This window comes from Bacillus rossius, chromosome 16, assembly GCF_032445375.1.
Source record: "Bacillus rossius redtenbacheri isolate Brsri chromosome 16, Brsri_v3, whole genome shotgun sequence".
Lineage (NCBI taxonomy): Eukaryota > Metazoa > Arthropoda > Insecta > Phasmatodea > Bacillidae > Bacillus > Bacillus rossius.
The window spans coordinates 3,926,218-3,939,646 of NC_086343.1; the positions used below are offsets into that span (position 1 = coordinate 3,926,218).

Below are 13,429 nucleotides of genomic sequence, written 5' to 3' on the forward strand. Positions count from 1 at the left end.
GCACATTATCCTGTACACTGGGAAAATAACGCAAGTTCATTTGTTGTTCACTTGTAAGTCGTCTCAGCTGGTTTGTCTGTGATTCGATCCTTTTTTTTACTTGAGGGTTTATAATTGGTTGAGATTCGCCAAGATGAACAGTAAGCCAATAGCAAAATTATCTAAGAGGCATATGTGTTTGAATTCTAGCCTATCACCGAATGAATCCGAGAATTTTGCAGGTCTCTATATCAGTCGTTTACTCTGGCAATTACATACTCATACTCGTGACTGTTCGTTAATACAAGAATATAACTACGTAAATACCTGAGATTAAAAGATTAAAATGTTTTATTTCGGCTCTTTTTTGCCAATAATTGGTAATAAATTATTTCATCCTAAATTATAGTAAAAAATCAAATATGGTGGGTTGAATTTGAAAATTAGGAAAATTTTTAAACTTTTTCCATGACCGACTATAAATATGTGACTGGCCACATCGAAAAAAAAAAGATTGCTTTTAACGGTCAGTCAATAATTTTTATTTAATTAGCTGTTTTGCTTTGCTGGATGAAAATAATTATTCTTTATTTTTAACTTTGTTAAACCAACAGAATATTTTTTAAAAGCTTCGGTGTGCTTATTCGACAATTAAAATGTAAATGGTTTTGTAAAAATAAAACTTACCCTTGTTATTTCAAGTGTAAATAATTACCGCACGCTCATTTTTTTGTCCCCAATTTAAAATTTCTGGAACATTTGTGGATTCATTAAACAGCAGATCTAATTTCAAAAATGTACTGTAAGCTTGAGTAACTTTTTCTCTTCAACTGTAGCTATATACAGTTCCAGTCACGTAATGTTTGTCAAATATAAAAGCTCTCATCCCTACTATTCCTACTAATATTGTAAATGCGGAAGTGTGTTTGTGTGTTTGTCCTCCTTTCACGCAGCAAAGGAGAAACGGATCGACATGATTTTTTTTGCATATAGATATATTATGGGCCGGAGAGTGACATAGACAGCTTATAACTATGGAATTTCATTCCTAAGGGAGTGGAAAATGGGGTAAATTCGGTTTTATGATAGAAAATCATAGAAGGTAGTTTAAGAGACACAAGCAGTGAGAAGTGACGAATCACGGGCAATACCAGTTGAGACGACTCACAATTCAGCAGCCAAACGGACTGGCCGTTATTTGCCCCGAGTGTACAGAGGACCGTGTAGACTATCCTGAAGGTCATCGAAACACGCGAATTTTTCAGGTCCCTACCAGTGAGCAGTCGAAAGGACTCGATGTTGTGAATACGCATTGGAGTCTAGCCTGAGTCGGAACGAACAGGCCGAAAGAGCGGGCTCATCCGCCGAGGTTTACATTCCTCCGCGACGAAACGCAATTAATTACGTCGAGTGATTCATTACGTGATGTCGCCGCGCTGTGAGAGCACGCCCGGTAATTAATTAACCGGTAAATGGTGTGTTAAACGTGCTACACGTGCACTAGCCTGGGGGAGGGGGTGGGGGCTGACGACACCACATAAACTACCCGTCTGTGGTGTGAACCTCACAGGTGCCTTCTCACCCAGTGGCTGCCCTTTCAACCACGCGCTTCCAGTTTCTTTTTTTTTAAACCTGGCAGCAATGGTTCGTCTCATCAATAGGGACCTGATAGGAACCTGAAAAATTCGCGGTTTCGAGGACCTCCAGGATAGTCTACACAGTCCTCTGTACACTCGGGGCAAATAACGGCCAGTCCGTTTGGCTGCTGAATTGTGAGTCGTCTCAACTGGTGTTGCCCGTGATTCGTCACTTCTTTGGTTGAGGGTTTCTCATTGGCCCAGAGTCGGCCAGACGAACAGTGAGCCAATAAACAACAACAGCTTAAAGGTATACGTGAATGAATTTCAGACTATCGCGAAATGAATCTGCGAATTTTTCCGGTCTGTACCTATAAGTAGAGACCGGAAAAATTCACGGGTTCAATTACCTCCAGGATAGACTCCAATATCCTCTACACATTCGGGCAAATGCAAACTGTTCATTGGCTGCTGAGTTGTGAGTCGTCTCGACTGGGTGGCCTGTGATTCGATACTTCTATGAGTGAGGGTCTATAATTGGTCCTAGGTCCTTCAGATTAACAGTCAACCAATGACAGAAGCAGCACTACGGTATAATTATTTGAATTTTAGCATAACACGAAATGAACCCGCGAATTTTTCAGGTGTCTACCTATAAGTAGAGACCTGCAAAATTCGCGGATTCATTCGGTGATAGGCTAGAATTCAAACACATATACCTCTTAGATAATTTTGCTATTGGCTTACTGTTCATCTGGACGAATCTCAACCAGTTATAAACCCTCAACCAAAGAAGGATCGAACCACAGACAAACCAGCTGAGACGACTTACAAGTCGGCAGCCAATGAACGTGTTTTATTTGCCCGAGTGTACAGAGGTATGTGCAGTCTATCCTGAAGGCCATCGAAACCGCGAATTTTGCAGGTCTCTACCTATAAGGAAAGGTGGGTGGAGCTGAAAAAGTTTGGGAACCACAGGCTCGAATGTATACGTGTATGAATGTCAGACTATAGCCAGATGGTCTGGGATCTAGCAGGGCGCTCACTCACTTGAAGAAGTACTGGCCGTCACGGAAGCCGAAGAAGGGAACCGTGTAGGTCAGCATCCAGATGTTGCCGCCGCCGCAGTCGTAGTAGGGCTTGCTCCACTTGCCGTCCTCGTACCTCACGCTGAGTATCTCGTCGGCCACCCGCTCCGTGTGCGCCGAGTCGTTGTGCGTGTACGTGTGGTAGCCTGCCGGACAACAACAACAACCACACTGCGTCACCTCGCGTCCGCGCGCTTGGCCGCCGACCACAGAGCAAACACATCACTGTCTTGGGTCGTCCCAACAACAACAACAACAACAACATCAACAACCACACTGCGTCACCTCGCGTCAGCGCGCTTGGCCGCCGACCACACTGCAGTCTTATCTCTGTCTTGGGTCGTCCCAACAACAATAACAACAACAACAACCACACTGCGTCACCTCGCGTCAGCCGACCAAACTGCAGTCACATCTCTGTTTTGGGTCGTCCCAACAACAACAACAACCACTATACTGCGTCACCTGGCGTCAGCGCGCTTGGCCGCCGACCACAGAGCAAACACATCACTGTTTTGGGTCGTCCCAACAACAACAACAACAACAACAACAACAACCACCACACTGCGTCACCTCACGTCAGCGCGCTTGGCCGCCGACCACAGAGCAAACACATCACTGTTTTGGGTCGTCCCAACAACAACAACAACAACAACAACAACAACAACCACCACACTGCGTCACCTCACGTCAGCGCGCTTGGCCGCCGACCACAGAGCAAACACATCACTGTTTTGGGTCGTCCCAACCACAACAACAACAACAACAACAACAACAACAACCACCACACTGCGTCACCTCACGTCAGCGCGCTTGGCCGCCGACCACAGAGCAAACACATCACTGTTTTGGGTCGTCCGAACAACAACAACAACAACAACAACCACCACACTGCGTCACCTCACGTCAGCGCGCTTGGCCGCCGACCACAGAGCAAACACATCACTGTTTTGGGTCGTCCCAACAACAACAACAACAACAACAACAAAAACAACCACCACACTGCGTCACCTCACGTCAGCGCGCTTGGCCGCCGACCACAGAGCAAACACATCACTGTTTTGGGTCGTCCCAACAACAACAACAACAACAACAACAACAACCACCACACTGCGTCACCTCACGTCAGCGCGCTTGGCCGCCGACCACAGAGCAAACACATCACTGTTTTGGGTCGTCCCAACAACAACAACAACAACAACAACAACAACAACAACCACCACACTGCGTCACCTCACGTCAGCGCGCTTGGCCGCCGACCACAGAGCAAACACATCACTGTTTTGGGTCGTCCCAACAACAACAACAACAACAACAACAACAACCACCACACTGCGTCACCTCACGTCAGCGCGCTTGGCCGCCGACCACAGAGCAAACACATCACTGTTTTGGGTCGTCCCAACAACAACAACAACAACAACAACAACAACAACAACAACAACCACCACACTGCGTCACCTCACGTCAGCGCGCTTGGCCGCCGACCACAGAGCAAACACATCACTGTCTTGGGTCGTCCCAGTCGTTACAATCCCGGTAATCCAGGCTAGATAAGACCGGATTAAAAAATTATTGCCTTAAGACAAGTAAAACTATTTTTTTTTTCAAAAATGCAATTTTTTTCTATAGATAAATTTAAGTTAACACTACTACGAGACCTAGTTGTTAAAGTGATCACCGTTTGGTCACTTATATATATAAACTCGTGAGAAAATGTTCTTTATTGGCAGTTTTTTTTAGTTTAACACTTATCTACTTCACATTTTCACAAAGTCGCCATTCAGTTCTAAACATTTTCCGTAACGCTGCACCAGTTTCTTTAACCCCTCTGCATGGCAGTTTCCCGCCTGGGAATGGAGTGGACACCTTTGCCATACATAGCCATCACGGACTTCGAATACGCAACGCTCAGTAAACATTTCCGGAAAATGTTTAAGTAATCTCCGTCGTCGACACGAAAAATTATGGTTACAGTTTTTTTTTTTGGAGGGGGGAAGAGGACGGAAAGTTCGTCATTTTGGTTAAATTAATGAAACGTGAGCAAACAATTACAGAAAAAAATTACAAAATCACGATTTTCAATTCGTTTAGTTACCAGAGGGGTTAAAAAAAAAACTAAGTGTAGGGTTGCAAAAAAGTGCTCGGAACTGAATGACAAATAATGTGAAAATGTAAAGTTCGTCTGTAATAAACTAAAACTGTCAATTAAAACTTATTCTCACAAGTTTATTTTTAATGATGACAAAATTAAAACTTACTTTATGAATAGCTCTCGCATAAACGTAGACCTGTATCAAACCTACGAATTCACGTGTAATTATGTACCGGAATAATTCGCGGATGGGCTAGTAATAGTTAGAGACCTGTAAAATTCGCGATTTCAAATCCCTAAAGGATAGACTCCATGATCCTCTATGCACTCGTGCAAATTACATCTGCTGATTGGTTACCGACTCGTAACACCTGTTGACTGGAATGATCGTGATTCGCTAATTCTTCTGTTAAAGATTTTTCATTGGCCCAGAGTCCTTCAGATAAACTGTGGCCCAATCACTGAAGCAAAATAATGTCAAAAGTATTTGGACTCTATCCTATCGCGAAATGAATCCGCGAATTTTACAGGTCTCTAATAATAGTCAAAGAACTCCGCCTTCTGTTGTTTTTGCTATTGGTTCACAGTCCACTGAGGAACTTTCAACCAAACAAGTATCAAATCACAGACCACCAAGTTGAGACTTCTCGCAAGTCAAGAGCCAATCAAACAGGTTACATTCCTCCGAATATACAGGTGTCTGTGTAGTCTAGCTTGAATGTCGTTGAAACCGCGAATTCGTCAGGTCTTTATGTAGGATTAATAGACACCGGAAAAATTCGCAGTTTCATTTCGCGATAGTCTGATATTCATACACGTATACCTTTAAGCTGCTCTTGCTATTGGCTCACTGTTCGTCTGGGCGACTCTGGGCCAATGAGAAACCCTGAACCAAAGAAGTAATGATTCACAGGAAAAACCAGTTGAGACGACTCACGAGTCAGCAGCCAACGAACTGGCGTTATTTGCACCGAGTGTACAGAGGACTTGTGTAGACTATCCTGGAGGTCATCGAAACCGCGAATTTTTCAGGTCCCTAGTAATTAATATTAAGAAATTTTTTTGTTTGTTAGTTCAAGGGAAAAAAAACCACAGTACTCTTTAAGTCCCTTGCGGATTAACTGTGGTCCAAACTGGTGGGAATCTATTACTTTTCTTCTTCTGGGTTGTACAAAATTGTTTGGCTGTGTTGTTCGTAAGCGTGTTGCAAGCCGCGACGGGTTGTACGCTCTACAGCGCGCGCCAGGGACTGTACAGTCCCGTCAGGAGCACGCAACTGTTACGCCCACCGCCACTGGTTGCTGGCTTTGTAGTCGGAAGCACGCACACAGCAACCACGTATTGTTCCCCGCATTCAATTACCTGGGATCCGGGAAAACTAGAAGCTTTAATTACATCTCGGATGGATTCAACTATATCCTCTGTAAGCCCGGGAAAATTACCACTGCTCATTGTTCACTGACCCGTGACACTCGTTCAACTAGGATTCTATACTTCTTTCGTCGAGGGCTTTCCATTGGCTCATAGTTCTTCAGGTGAACTGTGGTCAAATCACTGAAGCAGCGCGTAGTTGAAACTGTGTTTGCATTCCAGCCTAGCGCGAAACCAAGCCGCGAATTTTTCCGGTTTCTATATAAATTACTAGAGACCTGTAAAATTCGTGATTTCAAATCCCTAAAGGATAGACTCCATGATCCTCTACGCACTCGTGCAAATTACATCTGCTGATTGGTTACCGACTCGTAACACCTGTTGACTGGAATGATCGTGATTCGCTAATTCTTCTGTTAAAGATTTTTCATTGGCCCAGAGTCCTTCAGATAAACTGTGGCCCAATCACTGAAGCAAAATAATGTCAAAAGTTTTGGACACCATCCTATCGCGAAATGAATCCACGAATTTTACAGGTCTCTATCAATTGTATTACAAATTCTACAACATCAGTTCCATTCCATTCCTATCTTGACTCTAGAATGCGGAAATATATTCACTAATTGCGATTTAATGGGTGTTAAAAGTAGCGCAGGTTATAATAATTTCGGAATCTTTCATGAGTAGAGACCGGAAAAATTCGCAGATTCATTTCGCGATAGTCTGAAATTCATATACGTATACCTTTTAGCTGCTCTTGCTATTGGCTCACTGTTCGTCTGGGCGACTCTGGGCCAATGAGAAACCCCTCAACCAAAGAAGTGACGAATCTCGGGGCAATTCAGTTGAGACGACTCACAAGTCAGCAGCCAAACGAACTGGCGGTCATTTGCCCGAGTTTGGCCATCGAAACCGCGAATTTTTCAGGTCTCTATTCATGAGGTTTTAGACCCATATTACACTTCGTATAAATGTGTGTGATAGATACACACGTGCTAGAGGAGTCTCATATTACAATTAAAGTTTTAGCCCTTAAATAAATAGTAACTAAGAAAAAATGTCAAATTAAAACATGGTCTGTAAGACCGGGTCTTGAGTAATCCGGTAGGAAGTTACGGACTGCATTTTCAACAATTTTTTTATAATAATTTCGTCCAGGTTACTACTTATTTAACATGTTTTTCGTGTTTCTTTAACTATTTTATTTTTTCTTTGAAATCCCATACATGTTTGACTTTCTGAATACTTTTTGCAGCTGCACTTAATCTGGTGATACTAATAAAGTATTAACGTCAGCAGAACGTAAGAGGGACACACTTTTTGCACACACACTTTTTGCACACACACTTTTTGCTCGCAATGAAGCTACAGCCCATAAAAAAAACACGCTTCTGTTCTGTCCTAAAGACCTTAGAAACTTGTCTCATTCGAAACCTCTTAAAGTAATTAACTTCCTTTAGAGCGAATCCCACTTTAAGTAATTGAATTTTTTAATTTTAGTCGGGTATTGGTTTTTTTTTTGTACAATAATTCCAGCGAACTTGGAATTCCGCAAAAAAAAATTGTTAATTAAATCTACTCCGTAATATATTGACACGGAGGAAAATTAAACAAGATTCGTGAAATTGAATTGAACATTAATTAATGTGAATTTCTGTTTAGTTTAAAACATTCGTGTTTATTACACGGCAGACGGATACAGTTCAATACAAACAGAATCTGAAAGTAGTGTTTCAAAATTTATGAGGGTGATTGGGAAAATGGTTGCAGAGATACTTAAGGAGTATATTTTTGTACACATAAAACAATTTTCTGTAATTTTACAAAATATACCTTTATAAACCATTTGCCAAGATATAGTTTGCAATACTAAAAGAAAGATATTGCATTTTTGTACAACATAGAGCCGAATATGGTTATTTTTGCATGTATGAAATACGATTTTCGAGTAAATACTGAGTATTTCTTACAAAAATTGGTGCATAATTTTATTTTTGAATTTATTTTTCATTCAAGCAACATTTTATTCAACTATAGAAAAGATAATTGAATGTTCGAAAATTGGAAATTATTATATTTATATCATCACCGGAAAGCTGTTCAGGGAACGGTTTACAAATAACTTTAACTACTAGAAGTAGGTACTACTTCAGCAAAGCAAACATTCCCGGTAAAGAATCTGAATCCAGTACTACTGCAAAAAATATTTTGTAGTGATACAGTTGTTTTCACGTAAATTTACAAATATACAAATATCTGCGAATTTTCGTGAATATTTCTGTTCCATTTACAAATAGAAATTACAATGTAGTGACATTTTGACAAAAAAGCATCCGTATAACTACAAATCTGCGAGTGGAAATCATAGATTTAGATAGAAAACAAGCGTATTTGATAATTAGTAGAGAAATACTGTGGGGTCGGGGACACTAACATAATGGGAACAAAAAGCAAGAGATTCCACGGAGAATGCAGTGCTTTCGTCACTCGTCACTACCGTGTCTATCGATGTGCGTATTTTTAATTCGCCGACTACCACGTCTGAAATATATTTATTTTACTCTGGACGCGCCAAACGATTGCGCGTTTCAAATACAAGGCAACGCCATCTACTGACGAAGTTCAAAACTAAACTGTTCATTAGCACCGATAGTTCTGCAGCCGACGCGAGGTTCATTAACCGTTAAGGGACTGGCCAGGCCCAAACGATAGGAAGTTTCCAGACCGTACTATATGACCGTGTGGCGTTCAAAGAGAAATATCACACACTCACTGTTTGTATGTGTAAGACCTATGATTTTCTGTAATAAAAATAAATTTACCTTGTTCCATTCCGTTAGGGATGGAATATCATAGTAACATGTGGCCTATGTGTTAATCCGGATATGAGCTATCGGTGTGCCAAATCTCATCCATATCTGTTGAGAGGTTCGGGCATTATTGAGTTACAATCATCCAAACATAATTATAAAAATATTACTGCAGACTAAAACCGGACAACCGCAAGATTTTTGTCCGATAAATGGCAAACCGTATGCCTGGTATGAACTATTGATGTTTCAGTATACTTCTTACCTCCGTGGTATGAATAAAACCTTTTATTTTCTCTTAGGAATTTTTTTTTTATCATCATACAGATTTATAGTGGGAACATAAATTAAATTTTTTTTTCAAATTGCTTAAAATTAAGCCATTTAATTTTGAAACCAGATTATATAATATAATATCTATAACATATTTCTGTGGTCACACGTCTTTCTGCTAGGTTATTTTTTTGACGCTCTCACCTGTGTTGTTAGCACAGAGCGGTCCGGTGTTACGTCTCCAGCGCACTTGTTCAAAACTTCCACATCTGTAGTGTTGGCAGGATTCAGTTTCAACGGATGCACGCAGACGCAGAACAATTTCGGGAAACTAACCCCGCTTGACCCACAGTTGCGTGGAGAGAGGCACGGGGCCGCCGCTATTGGCCAGCGACCACCCTACACTATAAAAAAAATTTGTACTCTTACAAGGGAAATTATTGGAAACCCTGTTGCCTAGGATATTTCTTGAAAAACTACAAGGCAGAGCCTTGCAAAATCGCACATGGTACAAAGCTCTGCCTTGTAGTTTTACAAGTAATATCCTTTACAACAGGGTTTCCAAGGATTTTCCTTGTAAAATATAAAAAAAAAATTTCTTTCAGTGTATGCTCCCATCGGTTTGACCTACGTCTTCCCTTGCACTTATTCCTTCCATCCCATCTTCTCCCTCCCTCCCCCCCCCCCCCCCCAGCCAACGTGTCCTGTCTCGGAGACGCGGACCAGTCGATGGAGATTGGTCACAAGCTCTCCCCCTCCAACACCCCCCTCGGGCGGGCTGTTTTTCCTAGCTTCCTCCCTGGAGACAGGACATCGAATTCTCTCCTCCCCCCCCCCCCCCCCCAACATCTTTCGGGAGCGCTAGAGGTCAGCGATGGGGGGGTTGGGGGGGGCTTTGCGGACCTCGTGACTCCACCACATTCATCCACGCAACCACAGACACCAACATTCCGCCACAATCCACCCGCTACCACAGACTCCAAAATCATCTACACCCAGACACGACACAAAAGGTACACACAGACACATGCCAAGAGGTGACGGGCGGCAGGCATACTGCGGCCTGGGACTCTTTGCGAGCCCCCCACAGACAGGCACAGACAGGCACAGACAGGCGGACAGGGCAGCTCGCTTTTGGTTGAAACGATTTTTTGATTAAATAAACTGTCTTAAAAACAGGGGTTCAAATTTTAAAAAAAACTCAAAATTTTTTTGTTATTAAATTGGTTTGAATTTACTTCAAACTATCTTAATATTATTTTAAACCTTGGTCCAAAGAATTTTTTTTATATACTATCACGTATTAGTGCCAGAGATGCAAGTTTTTAAAGGTGATAAATGCATAACTATCTTAGTAGGCATAATATGAAATTCGTAGAGACCAGAAAAATTCGCGGATTCATTCAGCGATAGTTTGAAATTCAAACAATTGTACCTTCATGCAACTTCTGCTATTGGTTCACTGTTGACCTGGAGGACTGCGGGCCAACTATAGACCCTCAGTCAAAGCAGTATCGAATCACGAGTCTCCCAGTTGAGACGCCTCACAAGTCGGCAGCCAATGAACAGGTGACGTTTGCCCGAGTGTGCACAGGATCGTGGAGTCTATCCTGGAGGTCGTTGAATACGCGAATTTTTCCAGTCCCTAGAAATTCGTTCTAAGCTATTCATTGTTGGATGCATGATTTTTTTCCTTCATAAAGGCAGCTGCCAACAGACAAATAACAGCTAGAGAACACACAAACCTACGAAGTCTAGTTCACAAAACTGTAAAACCACCGAGTTATTTAAATGTGCAAATTCAGAAACTAGAGAGATGCAAGTTTATGATTCCATTCCAGGGAAGGGAAGTGAACAGTTAGTATTTCACATACAGACTAGACAATTAAAATACAATTTGCAAAACAAATGATGAACATAGAGCGCAGCGGAAAAAAAAAATTCCATCAAAACTCGGACAAATAAAAAAAACACCTTATATACCTGGTCATCATATATTGATTAAATACTTTTTTTTTTGGTTCTGGAATAGCCTTCATTTGAAGGTATTCAGGGAATTTACATACTGCATGAAAAAAAAATTTCTATTCCAGCGCTGAAACTAAATATGTACGTTCTTAAATGATACGTGCGTTGGGGAATTTTAATTTAATGCAATTTCTGGGACAAACACCAATGCTGTTTCGCACTGTTTGTCATTGGAAAACTCACAAATGTAAAATAAGAAATCTAAATTAAAACATAAACCTACTGATTGCAAAAGTTAATGTACGTTTCTGTTTGAACGTGAATATTTTCATCACAAACTACTGTCGCTGGTAGAAATTATTTTCAATTTCATATGTAACTCAAGTTGTTATGCATATTCAGATTTCCTTATCTTTTTTTTAATATTATTTTATAAAGTCTCGTTGAGTAAAAAAAATGACAGTTTTTGATATAACACTGCCTCTGAACCAACTAACCCTATTGTAAAACTGTATATAATGGAAACACCAACATTATTTTACCTTGACATGCATCGGACTCGTTAGGAATTGGGGCATCAGATATTCACGTCTCTCCAGAATATTGCAGGCCGGCGCATTCAAAAAAAGTTAACATACTAGGTTAAAAAAAATTGAAGAATAATAATAAATATAGACCGGAAAAATTCCCGATTTCACTGACCTATAGGATAGACTTCATGATCCTTTGTGCACTCGGGAAAATTAACATCTGCTCATTGGCTACTGACTCGAGACACCTGTTAACTGTGTAGTTCGTGATTTGATACTTATTCTGTTGAAGTTTTTTTTTTTTTTTTTCATTGGCTCAGAGTCCTTCGTGTAAACTGTGGCCCAATCACTGAAGCAGCAGAAGGGCAGACTATTTGGATTCTAGCTTTTCGCGAAATGAATCCGCGGATTTTTCAGGTCTTTAATAATAAAATCGGGGACCCAGATGTTTCTGGATGAGCAAAAGAGAGAGAGAGAGTGAGTGAGGGGTAATTTCATTCTTTTCTTTTTTTTCCTTCCCCCTTGTAGCGGCAGATGATGCCGGGGTTCTCTGGTAGAAACATGTGGGGGGGGGGGGTGTTCCCCTATACACCAACCGGCCCCCCCTTCGCAATCCTAAATAAGTAAGCGGCTTTCACTCGCAGACGCGCGCCCGGTCTGGAAGCGACCCAATTATTCATGCCGGCGAAGTACGGATTAAACTGTGGCTCTCTTGCCTTTCCCCCCCCCCTCCCACTTAAACATCCCCCCACCACTCCTCGTGTCACCAGGAGCGCTCGCTTTCAGCGTTTATCAGCGGGAGCCTAGCGGGCGTACGGCGCCCGCACGCCGAGCCCGCTGCGTGCTACCAACTCCGGGAATAAAAATTTCCCACCCCACACTTTTCCTTTCTCTTCCTCTCTTCCTACGTGCTTCCATCAAAAATAAATGAACCAGAAAAAAAAATGTCCAGTTACAGAAATTACGTTATATACCTACATGGATACCGGAAAAAATTCGCAGATTCATCTCGCGACAGTATGAAATTCGTACACACGCATGCCTTTGAGCTGCTCTTGCTATTGGCTCAACTGTTCGTCCGGGCGACTCCGGGCCAATGAGAAACCCCTCCAACCAAAGAAGTGACGAATCTCGGGGCAATACCAGTTGAGACGACTCACGAGTCAGCAGCCAAACGAACTGGCCGTTATTTGCCCCGAGTTTACAGAGGACTGTGTAGACTATCCCTGGAGGTCATCGAATCCCGCGAATTTTTCAGGTTCCTACTTATGACTAGGGACCTGAAAAATTCGCGGGTTCAATGACCTCTAGCATGACCTCCCTAGTTCTACGTGCACTCATTCAAATGTCACCCACTCATTGGCTGCTGTCTTGTGAGACGTCCCAACGTAGCAGTCTGTGATTTGATGATGCTTTAGTTGAGTTTTTTTTTTCATTGGCCCAGAGTCATCCAGGTGAGTTGTGAGCCAATAGCAGAGGCAGCAGTGAGGTATAACTATTTGAATTATAGCCTATCGCGAAATGAATCCGCGATTTTTTCCGGTCTCCACTCATGACTGCTTTGAAATTTTTTTTTTCTTTGTGCGTTGACGTCACTCCACCCCGCGTCTGGGAGCTGCGAGCAGCTGCGGCCGTCTGCGCTTCTGTAAGCCCTCCTGCTCTGTGTCCTCGCCCTCCGAGTGGGGCGAACCCTCTTTGAAACGGTCAACAGAACCTGCCGGAGAGACCGTTATTGGTT

General features: G+C 42.2%; 1 protein-coding gene across 1 annotated transcript in view; it reads right to left on the reverse strand.

Moving 5' to 3' along the window:
* The window catches only part of LOC134540286 (uncharacterized), a 354,516-nt gene that overhangs the window by 277,411 nt on the left and 63,676 nt on the right, over nucleotides 1-13,429 (reverse strand). Inside the window, exon 3 of the mRNA XM_063382944.1 lies at nucleotides 2,607-2,790. Within this exon, the coding sequence (XP_063239014.1) occupies nucleotides 2,607-2,790 (184 nt within the window). The remainder of the gene's footprint in view (nucleotides 1-2,606; nucleotides 2,791-13,429) is intronic.